This window comes from Anabrus simplex, chromosome 1 (genome assembly GCF_040414725.1).
Source record: "Anabrus simplex isolate iqAnaSimp1 chromosome 1, ASM4041472v1, whole genome shotgun sequence".
Taxonomy (NCBI): domain Eukaryota; kingdom Metazoa; phylum Arthropoda; class Insecta; order Orthoptera; family Tettigoniidae; genus Anabrus; species Anabrus simplex.
Window position 1 is genome coordinate 515,071,792 of NC_090265.1, and position 21,007 is coordinate 515,092,798.

Sequence of the window (21,007 nt, forward strand, 5' to 3'; positions counted from 1 at the left end):
AGAAAGAAAGAAGGATCATAGTACTACAGGTCTATAATCTATCATTCCGGAAAAATATATATTTACGGTTGGGGCAACTGGCCTACCCACTTCCGGGAATCATGAAAGTGAAACATTAAGTATCATCTAGTTTTCACAAGTCGGGCTGAGTGGTTCAGACGGTAGAGGCGCTGGCCTTCTGACCCCAACTTGGCAGTTCGATCCTGGTTCAGTCCAGTGGTAGTTGAAGGTGCTCAAATACGTCAGCCTCATGTCAGTAGATTTACTGGCACATAAAGGAACTCCTGCGGTACTAAATTCCTGCACCTCAGCATCTCCGTAAACCGTAGAAGTAGTTAGTGGGGCATAAATCCAATAACATTAATTACATTTGACTTTTAACAAGCTGAGCATATCCAGCAAGAAAAGTGTCTTGGTGACATTTTAGTCGTTCAATATAGGAATGTCTTTAGGTGCTGTGATTTTTACCCTTCGGTTTATTGACTTGGCTTGTATAACCTAAAGCTTAGGCTAAGTTTGAATAATATTTTAAACAGTAACATCACTGGTATTTTTAGTACCACTAATGTATTTTCACCTGTGTGCAATTATGTTATTTATTTCATTATTATTTACTTATAAGACAGACCACCCCAACAGACAAGTATTGGTTTTGTGTAGAGATAATTATATATTTGCTAAATTCATGCTGTTTTATTTCATGATGTACACGCCTATTTTTTGTTATATTATAGAGTATTTAGCTATAGCCTAAATTTCTTGACAAATGTAAGCTCTTCAATAAAGACATAAATAACTGTCACATGCCAAGATAAATTGGTATAATTAGAGCTGTCAATATGGTTCATAACCCCTTTGATTTATTGACATGGATCACCCAAAACATAGGTTAGGTTTGGAGAATACTTTAATAATCAGCATTAATTAATGCATTATTACTTTCATATTCCAAGATGTAACTGAAGCATTTAATTAAAGCACCATACATTAAAATTTAAAGTTTTACCACTAGAACAGCTGACATGGAAAAATGATTGAAAATTCAAGCAAATTCAATTTACGTTAAAATTATCTTCAAAGAAATAAACTGTAGACTTTTCCATATCACCAGCATTTCTCCGGCTCACCAAAATCTATTTCTCCCTAGTTTTAGCGTCCTTTGGAACATTTACAAACAATTTATTTGGGGTGGTATGCGATGTGCTATTGCACGTTAGAACTATACTCCATTTATAAGTTTTCTTTCTCACTGTCTGCGCAGGATTCATTTGAAGTCCAGAATATACCACTCAGGTTAATATCCAATGTGTAGACCTCGAATTTAACTATACCAGACGCTAACATAAAGTAGAAATACGTGAAGTGTATTCTGTTTCTCACAGCAAACTGTGTGTTATTTCGCCTGCTAATTCAGTCAACCTGTACAATGACGTCAGACCAATGAGAACGCTTACTTGCGTCACGTGACATTTTCGTACTTTCATTTAGATTTTTATCATGTTTGGAGTTATTATTTGTACATTGTGACAACATTTTTGAATTCTGCATGAAATTTTGAATCAGATTAGCATATTTTAAATTAAAAACACGGATCATGCATGTTCCCTGTTGTATGTAGATGAAAGAAACCGAGTGAAACAAATAGTAGTTGAATCCATAAAGAAGCCGTGGGGAGATTTTTGTAATAACCTGGAAAGGCTAGGTCAAGCAGCAGGGAAACCATTCTGGACAATAATAAAGAATCATACGAAGAGAGGGAAAAAGGAAATGAACAGTGTTTTGGATAATTCAGGTGAATTCATAATAGATCCCAGGAAATCACTCGACAGGTAGAGGGAATATGTTGAAAATCTCCTCAACGTAAATGGATATCTTCGTGGTGATGTCACGAACAACTGAGCTCATGGGGGGGGAGGAGGAGAATGATGATGGTGAAATTACGCTTGAGGAAGTAGGAAATGTGGTAAATCCAGTATTCGGGAGATAGTAGGTTTGAACCCCACTGTCGGCAGCCCTGAAGATGGTTTTTCTGTGGTTTCGTATTTTCACACCAGGCAAATGCAGGGGCTGTACCTTAATTAAGGCCACAGCCGCTTCCTTCCCAGTCCTAGTCCTTTCCTGTCCCATCGTCACCATAAGACATATCTTTGTCGGTGCAACATAAAGCAAATAGAAAGGTGGTAAATAAACTCCATTGTCATAAAGCAGCAGGAATAGATGAAATTAGACCTGAAATGGTGAAGTATAGTGGGAAGACAAGGATGAAATGGCTACATAGAGTAGTAAGATTAGCATAGAGTATTGGTAAGGTACCCTCAGATTGGACAAAAGCAGTAATTGCACCTATCTATAAGCAAGGGAACAGGAAGGATTGCAATAACTATCGAGGTATCACCATTTATTAGTATACCAGGCAAAGTATTCCCTGGCATCTTCGAAAGGAGGGTGCGATCAGTAGTTGAGAGGAAGTTGGATGAAAACCGATGTTGTTTCAGACCACAGAGGGGCTGTCAGGATCAGATTTTCAGTATGCGCCAGGTAATTAAAAATGCTACGAGGGGAATAGACAGTTGTGTTTATGTTTTGTAGATATAGAGAAAGAATATGACAGGGTACCGAGGGAAATAAATGTTCACCATACTGGGGGATTATGGGATTAACGGTAGATTATTAAAATCAATCAAGGCATTTACGTTGACAATTGGGCTACAATGAGAATTGATGGTACTAGAATGAGTTCTTGGTTCAGGATACCTACAGGGGTTAGACAAGGCTATAATCTTTCATCTTTGTTGTTCGTAGTTTACATGGATCATCTGCTGAAAGGTATAAAGTGGCATGGAGGGATTCAGTTAGGTGGAAATGTAGTAAGCAGTGTGACCTATGCTGACGGCTTGGTCTTAATGGCAGATTGTGCCGAAAGCCTGCAGTCTAATATCTAATACCTTGCAACTTGAAAATAGGTGCAATGCGTATGGTTTGAAAATTACCCTGTAATCTCGAATACCACCCGCACTGTTTTTTTTTTTAAATATCGCTTCCAAAATTGGGTGCGGGTCTTATTTAAAATTTTGGGAAATTTTTCTTTCCAAATGCGCGTAAATCGGGCATCACCGCCGGCGCGGCTTGGCAACAATGCTCTCTCTGCTCTCAGTATACGCTACTTCCACACTTGGTGTCAGTCTCACGCACGTTCTTGGAGTATCAACTTGAATTCCACAAAGCATTTGCGATCTTTTACTGCGAGTGAGAAACTGAAAGTAGTACCAATATAATGGTCTGTTATTGGACATTATAAATTTTCCAGCAAACTCATTCTTGGTTGCCTGCGTTTCGCCCTCGTGTGCTAAGTTAGGCTCGTCAGTTGGGACTTAGCACAAGTAGTTCGGGAAACCAAAATTATTGGAAATCCTGCCGCCGGTAGGAGATATGATAATGACGAGCCGTGTATTCGCGATTGGAGAAAGAAGAAAAATGTGCTATTAACATGTAGTGGTGATCATAAAGCTTTTCATGGACTGAGTGTACAGTTTCCAGAAATTGAAAAAAACTTTATAAATATGTGACAGAAAGGCGGGAATTGGGATATGGTGTGTCAACCGAAAAGTATCAACTAAAGGCATTAGAGATCGCAAAGGAACATTCATCGGAAGGGTTTAAGGCAAGCCAAGGATGGGTTTGTAACTTTATAAAAGAAATGGGTTGAGCGTACGAAGGCATACCTCAACTTCACAGCGTCTTCCTGGTGGCTACGATGAGAAGTTATTGTAGTTTCAGCATCACATAATTTGGTTGCAGAAGGAAAACTCATATTTGCTTTCCCAAATTGGCAATGCAGATCAGACGCCAGTCTACTTTGAAATGCCAGTGGACAGGACTGTGAATGTTAAGGGTGCGAAAAGTGTTACCATTAGAACCGGTGGTAATGAAAAACAACGGTGTACGGTAATGTTGGGTATCCTCGCCAATGGAACCAAATTGCCACCGTACATTGTTCTCAAGCGAAAGATACTTCCTAAAAATCTACCCGCTGGTGTTATCGTCAGATCTCAGAACTATCACATAAAATTAGCTTCATGGTCCGTATCGCACTTCAATAGATTCACAATTAAGTATTTATTTTCCACCTAGTCGATACAATGATTGCTTATTGCAATTTAATGGTTAAAAGTGGTACATGTTTCGTATATTATCAACATCTTCAGCCACATAACACTGTTTAGATGAAAAATATATAAATTGACAAAGTAATGCTTTAGAAGAAGTGTCCTTAAAATTAACATAAGATTGACAACTGAGTTATTTGTTTGTTTTAATGTTCTCAATCTTATGTTAATTTTAAGGACACTTCTTCTAAAGCATTAATTTAAGGACACTTCTTCTAAAGCATTACTTTGTCAATTTATATATTTTTCATCTAAACAGTGTTATGTGGCTGAAGATGTTGATAATATACGAAACATGTACCACTTTTAACCATTAAATTGCAATAAGCAATCATTGTATCGACTAGGTGGAAAATAAATAAATACTTAATTGTGAATCTAAGATCTCAGAACTCCGGCTGGATGGACAGTTCACTTGTGGAAGACTGGGTAAAATGTGTCTGGCAACGTCACCCTGGTGCATTATTGGGACAAAAGAGCTTGCTTGTTCTTGACAGTTACCGCGGCCACACAACAGACGCTGTGAAAAAACATATCAAGGATGGGAAAACGCAGCCTTGAAACAGCTCTACACAGAATGGATGGCGGCTGATAGTCACACACTGACGCCAACTGGTCGCATTCAGCGCCCGGAAGTTCAGCTGCTGTGTTCGTGGATTTTGAGAGCATGGAATCGTATCCCTGGAGACCTCATACGGAAGAGCTTCAGGAAATGTAGCATTTCTAATGCTATGGGTGGCAGCGATGACGACATTTTGTGAGAAGGTGATGGTGATGAAAGTTCTGAAGTTGGTAGATGATGATGATGATGAATGAACTCGTTGGATATTGTTCGGAAATGTTTGTTTACTTTTATTTGTATTTTCTAATCATTTCTTGTGTGTTAGATTGTAAACAATTTTGACTTCACTTTTTTTTTTTTTTTTTTTTTAAATTTGTTCTTTCAAAGTAAGGGTGCGGGTCTTATTCGGTGGTGGGTGGTATTTGAGATTATGCGGTAGCCTTTCGAAGACTAAATTGATGTCACTACGTAAGAATTTCAACAGAATTGAATGTCAGATTGGTGATACAAAGCTGGAACAGGTAGATAATTTTCAAGTATTTACGATGTGTGTTCTCCCAGGGTGGTAATATAATATGTGATAGTGAATCAAGGTACAGTAAAGCTAATGCAGTGAGCTCGCAGTTGCAATCAACAGTATTCTGTAAGAAGGAAGTCGGCTCCGGGACTAAACTATCTTTATATCGGTCTGTTTTCAGACCAACTTTGCTTCACGGGAGCGAAAGCTGTGTGGACTCAGGATATCTTATTCATGAGTTGGAAGCAACATACATGAACATAGCGAGAATAATTCCTGGTAAAAACAGGTGACAACAATGGCAGAAGGGTACTCGGAATGAGGAGATAAAGGCTAATTTAGGAATGAATGTCCAAAAATGAAAGAAGCAAGTAATTCTAGCCCAAAGACTACTTTTACTGGTTCATGAACTTCTTGAAACAGGACAGAGAAAATATTTTTGAAACAGTAATTGTTATACTGGACAGTGATTGTCTCACTGCTGGACTCTTAGGTCCAAAGTGAATTAGACACTTGATTTGAACTGAAATGGCACATATTATTTACTCCTCCTCCAGCTGATTCAACATTACTATTACAAACTGGAAGATGTTCTTACCATTAAACTAAACATATCAAGTGGAGTCGACGAACTTGACCATATTGGTCCTTATTGGTCCATATTGACTCGTAATAACAATAATGTACAACGGGTGATTGTTTAGCCCACCCTGTCAATATATTATTAATATTTGAGATTTGGATAAGGTTGATTTTGATGTAAATACGCTGATGAAGGGATATGTTCGAATAAATAATTCAAATATTAACCTGTAATTATTCACATTGCCTGGTTGTGGGCTGCGTATCTAACTTCTTAGTGTAAATACTGTTCAACCAACTTGGACAGCAGTATGCTGTGATATATTACAATGGCTGAAGCAGTGAATCTTAAAATTGATGCTCTAACACCCCAGGAGGTACCAGCTGGTTTTGAAGGATATTTTATTTCAGGTTTTCACTTCAACGACCATGTTTAAGAGATATTTGAAAGTAAAGGGTCTCTTCAAAGTTACTCCAGGTACTTCGGTGTGTTGCAGTAATGGAGAATTTGACATCTGAATCTAATCTCTGGTTTGTAGTTTGAATATTTGTTATGATGGTGAAATGTGTTTACACCTGTTCATTTTAGTGGGGTCTGAGATTGGGGCAAAGGCAATATTTCTCAAAATCTGCATCCATCTTGATGATAGAATGACATTCCTACTTTTCATAATGCATAGATCTGAGTGACTGGTAGACCAAGAAAATAACTGTTTTCTTTTGTCAGGTAAAGACCACAGATCCATTGCCCAAGCAGCTCTGTTCATCTTGTGTCATCAAACTAAATGTGTGCCACGAATTTGCCAATGTGTGTCTCCAAGCTGAAGAGAAGCTGCTGAGGTTGATGAAGCAGCAGTTCTTTGTGTAAGTAAACTTACAGGACTCTCAGAATTCAAAATCCGTTCATATTTACTGCTAGACCTTCACTAGATTTCTATTTTGATACCATAATTCCAGTATTACAATTGTTGAATCCATAGACATCTCTTATTCAAAATATTCATAATTAGTCTAATTAATACCTTATGACTGCTTTCGTATAGGCTTCAGGTTAAGATGTGAACAGATTATCTTTACACAAAAGGAATCTTAAATTACTTAGACAGGCTGTATTACCATAATTTGATATGTTCAACAGTAGAAATGGTCCTTGATGATTGTAACTTCATAACTTAAAAAACAGACAATATTCGGGGAACCTAACAGTATACGATTTGTAACTTACCACTTTCATTTTCCTGCTTACTAACAAGTTTTCATTCATTTAAGTTATAAATTGTGTTCATCAAATTAGAGAGATTTTTTTCACTTGCTCACAAATTATGAACACAAGTTATGATTACTATTCCTCAAAGTTCATGTTTTCGTTAAGTTAACTAATGAAAGTCTTTTGGCTGAGGTGTGTGTTGATTTCTACATTTTGATCATAAATCAAGAACTCAGTATTTGAAAAAATATAGAGGACGGAAGTTTTCAAGTAGGCATCTAATCAAATAGGAGCTCAAGAAAATAATTAATCACTCAGTAACTAGCTTCGGTGAAATTTCAATTGATCTCTGAGTTTTAATACACCATTTTATTGCCAGTCACCTGAAAGATAGGAAGAGGTTCCTTTACTTATTACTTTATGCTCAGTAAAACTTTAAAAGGAGGTCTGTTTCGAGACATTCAAATAAATCTTCTACTCATCAGTATCATAATTAAGAAACAATGTTTATCCATATAAGAGGGTTGTAAATAAAATAGTAGCAACACTGTCGGGACAGCATTACAACATCGTGCATTCACTAGCAGGCAGCGAAGGGTACCTCATGGAGCTTGTGTTGTTGCATAGTATTCCTTGAAGCAGTCGGTGCTGTGAGTGTTGGTGCAGTGAGTGTTGTCTGTGCAAGCGGTTGAAGTGGGTGTAGTGTTGTATAACATACACACATACATTATCATTATAAACCGTTATGCCTTTCAGCATTCAGTCTGCAAGTCTCTGTGAATTTACTAAACGTTGCCACAATAAGGTTGTGGCCTCATTTATTTCTATACCTCTCATTTTTAAATTGTTAGAAACTGAGTCTAACCATCGTCGTCTTGGTTTCCCTCTACTCTTACCCTCCATAACAGAGTCCATTATTCTCCTAGGTAACCTATCCTCTTCCATTCGTCTCACATGACCCCACCACCGAAACCCGTTCATGGTGTGGGTTACTGTAGTCACGTCCCAGTACGTGAACCACGGGCGACGGCTGAGTGGCCTAGTAAGTGGTCCTGAGAGTTGGGAGACCAATTGCTATGGAATAGGAGTGGGCATCTCCGACATATTCTGTGTCATGGCTGTCCTTGTGCTCAGGCGGTTAGGACTATACAATCCACCGGTGGTCCCTAACCCGTTAGAGGAGAGATCCTCACTTGGACTGTGTAAGTAGGGTAGCTTCCTGCTTCATGAATTTACCAAGCTCAGAACATTTTAAGCAAGCCTTGGACCTATGGGAGTAATGGAGTCTCACTCCCATTTGACAGGTGAGAAACTCCTTGGAAACAACTTGTCAAACGAAATGGAATTCGTGTTGTATATCCAAATAAAAATAATAAATGAGTTATTCCACCTTTTCAATACAAATTGAATAGTGTTTATTAAATAAACTTTTAATGGGACTAGTTTCAACCTATTTAAAGGTCATCTTCAGCCATATCATGTGTAGAACAAAGTATTTGAAACAGTTGTTTTAAAGATGGTCTTAAAACATAGAAGTTTGACCTTTCAATTCATTTCTTTATTGCTTTCAATTTTACTCATCTTTATCTTGTTTCCCATCTCATAATTTTATTTTTACATGATTTTATTTTATTTCCCTCTCGAATTCTTTTCCATATGTCCAACACTTGGTTACATATGATGAGCCACATTTTGACTTATTTTTCTTTCTTTCATTCTTTTCATTTAATATTTTACATTCCTTAAATTTCATTAATATTTACTACATTTTTCTAATTTTATTTTTCCTTTCTTTTATATCAGCATTAGATGAGAATTCATTCCACCATTTTAATACAACGAATATAAAATCTTAACTAAATTAATATCTTCAAGTGCCTTTTCACTTTCAGTTTTTAATTTCATTAATATCCATGGATACCTTCAATATTTTTTATATTGTTTTCTTTATACACTATTATATAGAATTTCCTTTCCACTGTAATAACATATTAGTTCAACTCACATTTTACTAAGGCATATATGCTCAATTCTACATCTCATCAAGATTATGAATTATTTTAAAGTGAATCTACGATTTGCAGTGATAAGAATAATAACATAAGACTTCTTCTCCTCTACCACAACAACACTATGCATGTATTGCACCCGCTCACCTCCTGAGTCCCAGACTAGCCGTAATCTCAGGGGTGATCAGTTCGTAAAAGATGTTAAAAAATTTTAATCAATAACAATAAAAATATATATGTAGGCACACCAATAAACACAAGGATGAACGGGACATGCAACTTAAGGTAAGGAGGACGGCTCATTCATAGATACTAATTATAGAACTCCACAATAGGACTGGGAAGTGACAACTTAAATTCCATGGGCATAATGAACTAACTACAATAAAAAGATATGAAAACTGTTTCCTATTAAATTTGCAATAAGGAGCAATTTATTAACATAATTCGCAAACTGCAAGTTATGATAATTATTACACTTAGAAATTTCCATCCTGAAAAAGAATACATAAATTTGGATTCACCTCACTACTCTGGTAGTGTGAAATATTTGGTGAATTCGCCCCATTGGTCACTGGGGATCGAATCCACGTCCATATGAGTGGACGTTTCACTGCTGGAGATCTTCTTTCGGAGACGTGGGCATGAGAGTAACTATTTACTGTCATCTCCACGTTCCGTTGGATATGAGTCACTACTGGTATGTACATTCTAGTAGGCCGGATTCCCACTGTGGAAATGTTATTGTATCTAAAACAGGATCTAATTGTACAGACAAACTCTAGCCTAATATAACCAGAATTACGAACGTGCCAGAGGTAGCTTGTCAACTCAAAGCTTATCTCAATATTTACATTTGTCAATACAAGACATACAGAAAGGTTCCTATTTATACTCGCATAATTAAGACGTGCCGTCCGTGGGTTATTTCGCACATACCGTCAACTATCACCCATGTGGAAAACCAACGTCTGGTTCCGACCACTTCGACACATGACGACTGTCCCTATCATATCTTCCTATCTAATCATTATCATATTTTGTGATTACCATTAATTATTTTATTATTATCATTTATTTCAATTATCGTCCTATATTTGATTATCATCATTTATCATTCGGGATGATTATATGCTAACCTTTGCCAACGTTTCAAATGAAGGGTCGTGTTTCCTCGTAATAAATCCGCACAAATTAATGATCAGTTTCATAACAAATTATTTATTATTATTATTATTATTATTATTATTATTATTATTATTATTATTATATTCGTGACACTGAATCATCGTCCATTAAATATTTTAATTTCCTTTCATCATTATTATTATTCTCAAAAATAATATTGCAAGTTCTTCTTCTTCTTCAACTTTTTAAAATTATTATTATTATTATTATTATTATTATTATTATTATTATGATTAGTAGTGGAGATTATCATTATCGTATCACTTATTCCTCACTGAGTTCATATTTTCCATCTATTTCACCATAATTATTAATCTCAAAATAATCTAACAAATTCTACCTATTATTCCCCTTCGAATTATTATGATAACTTAATATCACGTTACACTACCGCTAACGATATTTATGGTTAATGCATAAGCTTTTACAATTTTGGTCTACTTGGGCACTAAGCAATCAATTAAGATAACATTTACTTGGATTATTATTAGTAATAAATTGAAAGTTTTTTATTTTAATTTCCAGTCTTTAGAATTTAGTCACATATGTTGAGTCCCATTATACCACCAAGATCCGACTTACATCGGTCGGGACGACACCACGGTATTCGGAACCGCAACCTTCATTTTCGTACTGCTGTTAATTTTATGGGGACACCATGTTCTCCCAAGACACATGTCAAATCTCATGGCACATCACGACTGGGCAAATACATCCAATGCCTGCGATAGTTAAATTATTCCTTCCTTTTCATTTGAAGTCCATTTATTCCACTGGAACTCTTCAAATATTTAATTCAATAATTAATCCTCGGTGCGTGGATTCTGCCACTCATAACACCGGAATCAGCCTATTATATCGTCTTAGGCCTTGAGATTTATCTATTACGTCATCAAAAACAGTACGGCTCAATTTTCACCTCATGCTGGATATTTGTCCTGCACGACTTCCAACAAAAAAATGGGCTGAAACCACTCTGGGCTTTCAACATATTGTGACCATCCTATACACGTGCCTCTATCGCTTCTAAACAAATTTTTATGGTCATTACAAAGTCCAAAAATGTTAAATGAACAATTTAAAATAAAATTTACTGCCCGAATTAAAGTCCTTCACGCCACATGTTATCTCTACATTGATTATTACTTTCACCAACGAACTCTCACAGCATTATTATTCACTTTAACTTGCTCACTCGCAAAGCATTATTATTATTTCTCATGACCTTCCGTACGCAAGCACAAATTTTACACACGCTGGCACTTTCATAATCTGGCTGCATGGTAACAAATATGCCTAACTAAGGTACAAATAATCACCGCAGTGATTGAGAAATCAAAATAAACTGGGTTAGCATAAAAGAAAAATCTGACACTTGAAATGAACTTCAATCAAAGTATTCACAAACAGCATGCATTAATTGAAAGATATATCCCATATTTGCATTATATACAACAAACAAACAATCAGCTAATTAGTTTAACCCATAATTATGTTAATATAAATTAGTTCGTCCGTCTATCTTAAATAAATCGTGGATTCGGGAAGCGATCCATGTTTTACGTTAAGTAACCATGATTAATTTACACTGAGTCCCGTTTTATCGCGATAACATCCCCAAATATATCAAATTTGTGTACTCATTCCTGTGTAGAATTCCATTGTCTCGTGGCGAATGAAAAGCCTCATGGCCCCATGTTGATTTACTCGTGCATCATGTCGCACTTTATAATAACATAAAGAAACACTCTTGGGCGATTACCCATTATTAACACCTTACTAATGAATTTACAACAATTGATACAAAAGAAAACACTTCTAGGTGCCTAAAGACCCATTACACTTTCACAATTATATTCTTCACTTGAGCCCGAACCACAAGTCGTGACACTTTACGACGATGTATCGTTTTATTCAACCCAGCGCGTATCGTGTCAGTCAACTGGCACTTCCTGACGTACTTCTAGGCCGCTTATGTGCTCGCCACGCTCCTACAGATCCCTGCTCCGGATAATTGTATCACAGTCTATCTTGAAATATTTACTTCATGCTCCGCACACTGCCTTCGAAAAGTACTATCGGCGTTCCGTTGATCATTAAATTTCAATCACATGAAACCTTTATAAATGTATTAATTTCACCATACAGTTATACTGATTATTTACACTCGGTACTATGAATAATCTCACTGTTCGTCTTTACTCTCATAGCGACTCACGTATTTTCAACTCTTACTGACGTACTAATGCATCCCGAGGTACTGACTTACAGAGTCAACTTGTCAGAGTATCAAACTATTTCATACGACTGATGATCTGAGGTTCAACTCCTTGTTATTTATGGATGATATGGACGGTATGGTTATTATTGTTGTTGTGGAGGTTGTGTACCGATATGTTTGGAGGCCTCCAAACCACCACATAACAGGCATAGACGAGAGAGGTGTCACCACCAATTGCTCCAAAATTAAACCCTGTCTCGCAGTTTATATTTAAAAACTTACTGAAGTACATCAATAATTGGATTGCAGAGTACTCAAAAATTATTTCAAAAATTTTAATGACAAGAGTTCTTACCACATATCAGTATAACGTATATCGGCCATAGAACATTCTCGATGATCACCTTATACAACTAAATCAGCACAAGAACCACAAGTTGATTGAAGAATGAATGCTACGCAACACAAACTCACATTTTAATAGACGTTTTAAAATATATACTGTGTTTTAATGTGTTTAATGTACTCATGTCCATGTACACTCAACAGGTTTTAGTTTATTGTAACCATCACCACCACCTTTAATCACAGATATTTTAACCTAACAATACTGCAATATATATTTTATTCCGTTCTCCATTAGATATCCGGATGATCTAACGTAACATCTTTGTGGTTTTGTCTAATGACTATAAATGGTATGTACTAGCTGATGATGGCCATGAAAGGCCGAAACCGGTACGAGTGCAATAATCCATTCACAATAAATAAGTATTGATCGGTGGAACACTTTTCTTGTCTATACACAGGCTTAACTCTTGGCGACAGATTGTCTCGAGCACGTCTGACAATGTTGAAATCTTTCGGTCTACACCAGACTGACAATGTGTATATTTCAATACCCTCATATGCCTTAATTTATTTTATAATATCAATTCATGATACCCATGGTCCATCTCATCCGAGTACAATATGCCCATTTCTACATCACATAAAAACTGTGAATTATGAAATGTATCCATGTTCTTGAATACTACGAAGAATGTTATAAGACTTCTTCTTCTCGATTATTCCTACAGCTAAGTAAACTAATTTCTTACAACAAATGTGTTTGCAGGAAATTCTATAAACAATTTTTCCTAGTTTTTTAAATTTTGTGTGGCTATTTCTAGCCAAGTGCAGCACTTGTAAGGCAGACCCTCCGATGAGGGTGGGCGGCATCTGCCATGTGTAGGAAACTGCGTGTTATTGTGGTGGAGGATAGTGTTATGTGTGGTGTGTGAGTTGCAGGAATGTTGGGGACAGCACAAACACCCAGTCCTTGGGCCACTGGAATTAACCAATGAAGGTTAAAATCCCCGACCCAGCCAGGAATCAAACCCGGGACCCTATGAACCGAAGGCCAGTACGCTGACAGTTCAGCCAACGAGTCAGACATTTTTCATAGTGTCAAACTTCTATGTTTTAAGACAATAAAAAACAGTTGTGTTTCAGATACTTTGTTCTACACGTGTGATATGGCTGAAGATGACCATTAAATAGGTCGAAACTAGTCGCACTAAATGTTTAATAATGGATGTTTTAATTTAATGTTTCATGTTAAATTTAATAAACACTATTTAATTTGTATTGAAAAGGTGGAATAAATCACTTTTTTTTTTTTTTTTAATCAAAGTTCAATATGGACCCATAAAATGAAATTTATTTCTCTAAATCATGTTGTATACCGCCCTAACACATGTTTACAAAGGTAGAACAGCAATCGTGGACCCAAATACAGGTGGCTCCTGGCAAAAATGCACGGTAATATCATGAAAGCATACAAGAAGTAATGATGCACTACCATATTGGACTGTTGCATGATAAGGCAAGTGTGTTCCATGGGGGTCGGGATGTGTCCGTGGATTTACCCTGCACAGGTCAGCCATCCATTTCTGATGACTATGTAGAGTTAGCGCAAGGCCTCATTTTGTTAAACCACCAATGGGATGTATGATAATTATCCTTAGAAGTTGGGATTAGTCATCGATCGGTGTGACACATGCTGAAGAACATTCTCGACCCATTGGGTTCCCCACCACCTCACAGACATACAGAAATGGCACAGATATATTCTTGACAAATACCACAATAAAGGGGTTGCATTTCTGCGGGTATTATAGCCATTCACAAAACATGGCCGTATGAGTCCAAACTGAAGTGACAATCAAAGTAATGGCAGCTCCCAGGATTGTCACGTCCAAAGGAAATTCGACAGGAACCCAGTAGGTTGTGGGTTATGTTGGTAGTGGTATAAGACACCAAAGGTGTCAGAATCAATCATGCAGTACTCAGCGGTGTGGGAGTAACATGCTTGCTTCTGACCCAGATGTCCCAGGTTCAATTTCCAGCCAGGTCAGAGATTTTTTACCGGGATATGAGGGCTGGTTCAAGTCCACATGATTACAATTGAATGAGTTATCTGATTGTGCGATAGCAGCCTCAGTCTAGAAAGCCAAGAATAACAGCCAAGCTGATTTGTCGTGCCCACCACATGACACCTCGTACTTCAGGCATTCGGGCTGAGCAGCACATGCTTGGTAGGCCATGGCCCTTCAGTGGTGTTGTGCCATGGGATTTGATTTGGTATTCCTAGGTGAAACTGTGAATGCTGCACTCTATTGCCATTTCCTTGAGCACCATTCGCATCAAGCTATGTGGCAAAAACATACACATATCTTACAGGATAATCCACCTTGCATCCTGATTGACAATGTGCGTTGCTATGTGGTGGAAGCAGTAGCTACCGTGTTTCACAGGTGCCATTCAGATACCTTGGATCATCTTCTGTATTCTCCACATGACTCCGTCTGACATTGATTTATTCCCTCAATTGAAAGAACCTCTCCAAGACATCCAATTTCCTGATATTCCATCGTCAGTGCTTCGCTCAGTAGGGTGCTCCATCGCTATATGAGAACATGTTGCTGAAGGCATCGTGCGGCTGCTACACATTTGAAAGAAGGTTCAGAACTTCACCAGTAATTTTGTTGAAGGGATATTATGGAATTTTGCTGATGACCTCAATAAACTCTTGGTGTTATCTGTGTTGCCACTATTTCATTGACAACCATTGTATTTTACATCGATTGTAAACTGCAGGAAATTTGCAGATTTGCTGAAGCAATGCAAGATGGACATTACTTGATGCTTGTTGTTTAAAGGGGCCTAACATCTCCACCCACTCACTACACAAACCAACACATTAGTATACTCAGAAATTTGCCGTAGGATCGGTCAGAACCAACAACTTACTAGTCGGGAACTAGATCCGGGCCTCTCTTGAAATAAAGTACGATTAAGGCAAAACCCAAGACAGAAACCCATTAGTGTAAAGAGAAGTTTATTAAAATTATCTTTGGGGTAAGGCAAAAAAAAAAAAAAAAATACAAAGAGTACACATAAATTACAGGAAGCAACAAATGCATGAAATACAACTCACATGTGTCAGCATAAATATTTTAAAGAATTTTTGGTTTTTATGGACATCTCTTTCATTATTCATTTGAATCCACTTTTTGTAATGTCGCAGACATTGTCAAGACTGTACTACATGGTCAGGAGAATTGTTATCAACTTATCGCATACAGAAATTAGAATAATATATTTTCCTTATTATTTCTCCCTCAAACAGCCCTCAAAGTAACTAATCATACTTTTATATGAGGAAGGTGGAAAAGGTTACATATTAGTCTTGAATGGTAAGGACATCACTCTCTTGATAATCGCCAAGGGAGAAGAAGTGGTTTTTTTTTTAGAGACTCCATGAATATGAGTATCGAAAAAGGAGCACATATCCCAAAGATTGTAAACCAAGGAAAACAAGGAGATCATAGGGAAAGGTAATAAGACATTGCCATGGCGACACATAAATAAACGTGTTCTCTGAGAACCAAACTAGAGTAATGGAGAAAGATCCCCAAATAATAAAGTGGACCCAAAGCATATAACACAACGCAGGATCAAAATGCAGTAAAAAGCCCATGCAAATAAGAAATAAACTGTGTCAGTAAGGAAAAGACACAATAGATAGTACAAGCCCACCATTTACACAGTCCATTCACACAATGAGCGTAGCTAGACCGACAGTCCAAGGTATCGAATAAAGAAACTATGGTAGATTTGCAGCAGCACAATTTATCATACACGCAGGCATGGGCTGAATCAGTTTAACAAGAATAAAATAACAGAGCCCCCTCTTGTACAAGCGAAGGGTCGCCCAATCCAATGGAATCTCAAATCATACGCGCTGTAGGATACATTCGTATCAGCAAGCGATGCAAAAATGAATAGAACCTAAGACAGCGCTATAGCACAAACAATATCACTCAGCCCAAAGGTGATACGCAGGAGAAGAACAGATATGGACAGGTTCGTACATAACAACGCATCCAGCAAAATCAAGTCACACATACATGCAAACGAAACGGGTTTGTAATATCTTTTCATCCTTGTTCAGCAGTACAACTTCACTTCTGTAAAGGAGGAGGTCATACCAGCCAACTGTTTTGCCCCAGAACATAAGCTGCTCTTCTCTGATATCATCCTCAAGCAGATCAAATGGTGGAATTTACGGGAGCAAAAGCAGCTCGTATCAATTGCATCAGCTGGGAGAGCGCTGGCTTTCTGAGCCCAACTTGGCCAGTTTGATCCTGGTTCAGTCCTGTGGTATTTGAAGGTGCTCAGATACATCTGCCTCCTGTTGGTAGATTTACTGGCATATAAAAGAACTCCTGCAGAACAAAATTCTGGCACCTCGGCATCTCTGAAATGCCATAAAAATATAGTTGGTGGAACGTTAAACCAATAAAATTATTATTCAATTACATCAAATTCCCCCCCACTGTTATTCCAGGCTCTTTTGACGCCACATGATAGCCCTCCACTAGTCTGTTGTCAAGGCCACCAAGGCAACTGTGGGTACAATATAGATAGGCCAATGCAGAATATATAAGCAGGCATGACTAAGGACTGAGAAAGTTCAGAAAAAGGAAAATGCCTGTACATTCTAACAGAACCAAAGACAGCAGGGAAGAATGTGTTGCAGTGAGATGAGCAACTAAGAAAGCTGTTGATGAGGCCAAAGCTGAACATGATCAAAAACCTGAATGCAGAGCTGAATGGTAAGGGCTTGAAGTGCATAAAAGACAAGGAAGGGTGCCGGCTGCAGGACAGAAACCATATACTGGAGAGGTAATAGCTGTGAAGGATCTGTTGCCATTGGGTAGTGATAGGGTGTGTTAAATGGGTATTGGTGGTAACATGTAGTAATGAATCATAATAATAAGGGTGCAAAGCTATGAACGACTCCAGCCCAGTTATCATGCAATAAGCAACTACATTAGTACCAAGTATACAATGTTCTCCTATTTTATTTTTGAAGCAGAGTGCAATAAAAAACAAGCGGGGAGGTACAGGGCCCAGGATGCAAGGCTTGGATGGGAATAGTTGTTCAATACGACAAACAACTAGATGCGGAAACAGCCAATGTTAATAGAGATTTCTCAATTAGGAATAGTCTTGCGAAGAGGAACACAAAGACTAAAAATAAATATGTGTAAATTTTTTAGAATAACATCCAATGATGATGTTTGATCAAATACTATGTTTACATACATTTCCTGTCTCAAATTAGAAGATTTAAAGGATTTAACATAGGTTATGTTCAGTAAGAAGGAAAATCGTAAATAACAATAAAGATCCCAAGAAGAAGAAAGTTAACAAATTTCCAGAAAGGGCTGTCACAAAACAAAGGCCCACAATACCCGTACTAGAAAAGATTTTCACGACCAGCATATTTACAGTAAGGTAACCTATATAGATATATGTACACATTATAAACGGCAAGATTTAAAGTTAAAAAGGAGGGGGGGTAGGGTACTTTTACAAAATCCTAATATGTAGAGAAAGGGGCAGATACATGACCTTAAATCAACTAATCATACCAAACTGCTGGGAATCACAACTGAATAATACAAACAAGAACAAAAATGATGAAATGACATGAAATTTCTCAATTACTTTACAAAAAATGTCCACATAGGGAAAGATGAGCACAAAATGATTGAAAACCATTGACTATTGGTTTAGGTACTCTCTGAAGTCGCATACATAATTTAAGATGAACCAGACAGAGGGTCTTGCTTAAACATAGTGAAACAAACATGATAAATACTGAAGATAAATAATTACAAACATTGTACTTACAATCGTATGTCATGTAAAAAAGGGGAGTCCTTTGAACAGTTAGCCGTAGTAGAGACTGCATGAATGAAAAGTAGTAGTCAATTTTAGGTCTAGATTTTTACACAAGTTTATGAGTAATTACGACACTGAAGCAATTTACACCTCTATTTCCTATTCTTTCTTCCTTTTTTCCTTTTTTTTTACATAGGAGTCCAAATCGCGAGAGAGGTGAGAGGTGTCAGTGTAAAGAGATTACTTCATAATATAAAAAGTGAAGGACGCAGAAACTCGTCTCATACCCACACATGCCGAAAGAATCAAGTTGAAACATCAAATGGTGTGATTAATGTATGAGCAGTTAACTGCCTAAGGAACATCCCACAATATTGCGCTACCCTGTTCGTAGTAGAAGGAAAATATGTGTATAGAACATGGCAAGATAGAAAGTGCTATGTGGTAAGATTAGGTAGGATCAGCTGAACAGATAGAAGTAGAAAGAGCTTTTGGAATGTATGGTGGCCTGGTAGTGACGGAGTCCCCAGAAAAGTAGTAATAAACAGTCAGACAGAGTCATACCTTATCAGCAGGCAGATGATGCAAAATTTAGCTCCATGGCACACTCACAGAATGAACAGTGAGCTGTGTTCTCAAGACTCAACTTAAATAGGGTTGAGAAGGCTGCCTTAGCAGAAGGCAGGACATGTGGAGAACAAATCAGGAGTGGGTGCATCATTGGAAATGTTGAGAGAATATGTCAGGTGACCAAGGAGCTTAGCACAAGCATGAGATAGATCCAGAATTTTCCATAGCCGAAAAGCGAGGTTAGAGAAGTTTTAAGGCGTAGTTGCAGGCGGGAATAGCAAGAATACATCTTAATGAAGCAAATACTGAGGCGAACACCATAGTTAAGTTTTCACATTAGACCGTGGGAGTTAAAGTCGTCAGTGAGTCCGTTATATAGCAATACTCTGAAGAAATTTCAAATGTGGAATTTTGTACATCACAGGGCATGCCATGGTTGGGACCAGTAAGCCGTATCGCTTGTGATGAAGTCGCCCTTGCTATAAGGTGTATGAAGAACTCAAAAGCACCAGGTCCAGATGATCTACCAGCAGATATTTGGAAGCTGAAAGAACTTCGTAACAACACCGCAGAATGGGTTGTTAGGGTCTTCAATGCCATGGTGGATGATGATCATGCTTATGCTGACTGGGCAACAAGCATAACAGTGCCCATATTTAAGAACAAAGGTGACCTAGCAGATTGTGCAAATTATCAACTGGGTCCACTTCTTGCATTGCATGATGAAGATCTTTGAGTGGATTCTTGGTCAGTGCATGAGAGAGATTGTCACAATAAGCATCAACCATTGTGGTTGTGTAAAATGAGTTGGTACTTCTGATGCAATCTTTGCAGCCCAAACAGTCATAATAGCTGGCGTTCCTCAACCTAGAGAAATCATTTGATCGTGTTCTGCATCAGCACATCTTATACATGTTACGTAACCATGTTGTGGCAAAAGTGCATATTGACTGGCTCCGGATGCTTTGTGAGAATACTTGTAGCAGAGTGAAGTACGCTTCTGGCCTCTCTAGGAGCTTCCCTATGAGAGTAGGAGTACATCGGGAATCAGCACTGTCACCGCTGCTCCTTATACTTGTTATGGATACCATCTTACGTGACCTGTGTGAGCGTCTCTTGGACCGTACCACATGCCGATGACATCATACTTGTAGCTACTGCCAAGGAAGAACTTCATGGCTGTATTCAAACATGGAATGATTTCTTAAATAATGGCCTGCATCTAAATTTTAAGACGTAAGTGTCTGAAAATTAACCCGAGCACATCCACCACCACAATCAATCGTCAAGACCTAGTAAAAATAAACTGCTTCCAATATTTAGGATCCCGCCTACTGAATAACGGTGGTATTGATCAGGAAGTGCAGGCTAGAGTGAATGCAGCATGGCTTAGATGGAGGTGGGGTCACAGGAATACCGTGCGTTAGGCATATGCCAGTCCACCTCAAATCAAGTGTGCTGCACTGTGATACGTCTAGTGGCGTTGAATGTGGCTGAGAGATGGCCCATTGCCAGAAGCGCTGAGCACCCGCTACACACCATGGAGATGCGCATATTATATTGGTCTCTTAGAATTTCACGGCATGTATTACTAGTGGATTTCATCTACCGCTCAGGCAGTAGATCACTCTCAACAAAGTTCGGACAGGCCTTGAAAGATGCAGGGACTCATTCTACAGGCGGAACTATGTAACGCACTGGAATGCGACTGTTGTGCCCCGCGGCAAACCATTTCTCACATCATCTGC

The 21,007-nt window shown here is 37.9% G+C and overlaps 1 protein-coding gene across 1 annotated transcript in view; it reads left to right on the forward strand.

Moving 5' to 3' along the window:
* The window catches only part of LOC136868662 (zinc finger protein 665), a 163,853-nt gene that overhangs the window by 113,813 nt on the left and 29,033 nt on the right, over positions 1 to 21,007 (forward strand). The window contains exon 6 of the mRNA XM_067144791.2: positions 6,555 to 6,691. Within this exon, the coding sequence (XP_067000892.1) occupies positions 6,555 to 6,691 (137 nt within the window). The remainder of the gene's footprint in view (positions 1 to 6,554; positions 6,692 to 21,007) is intronic.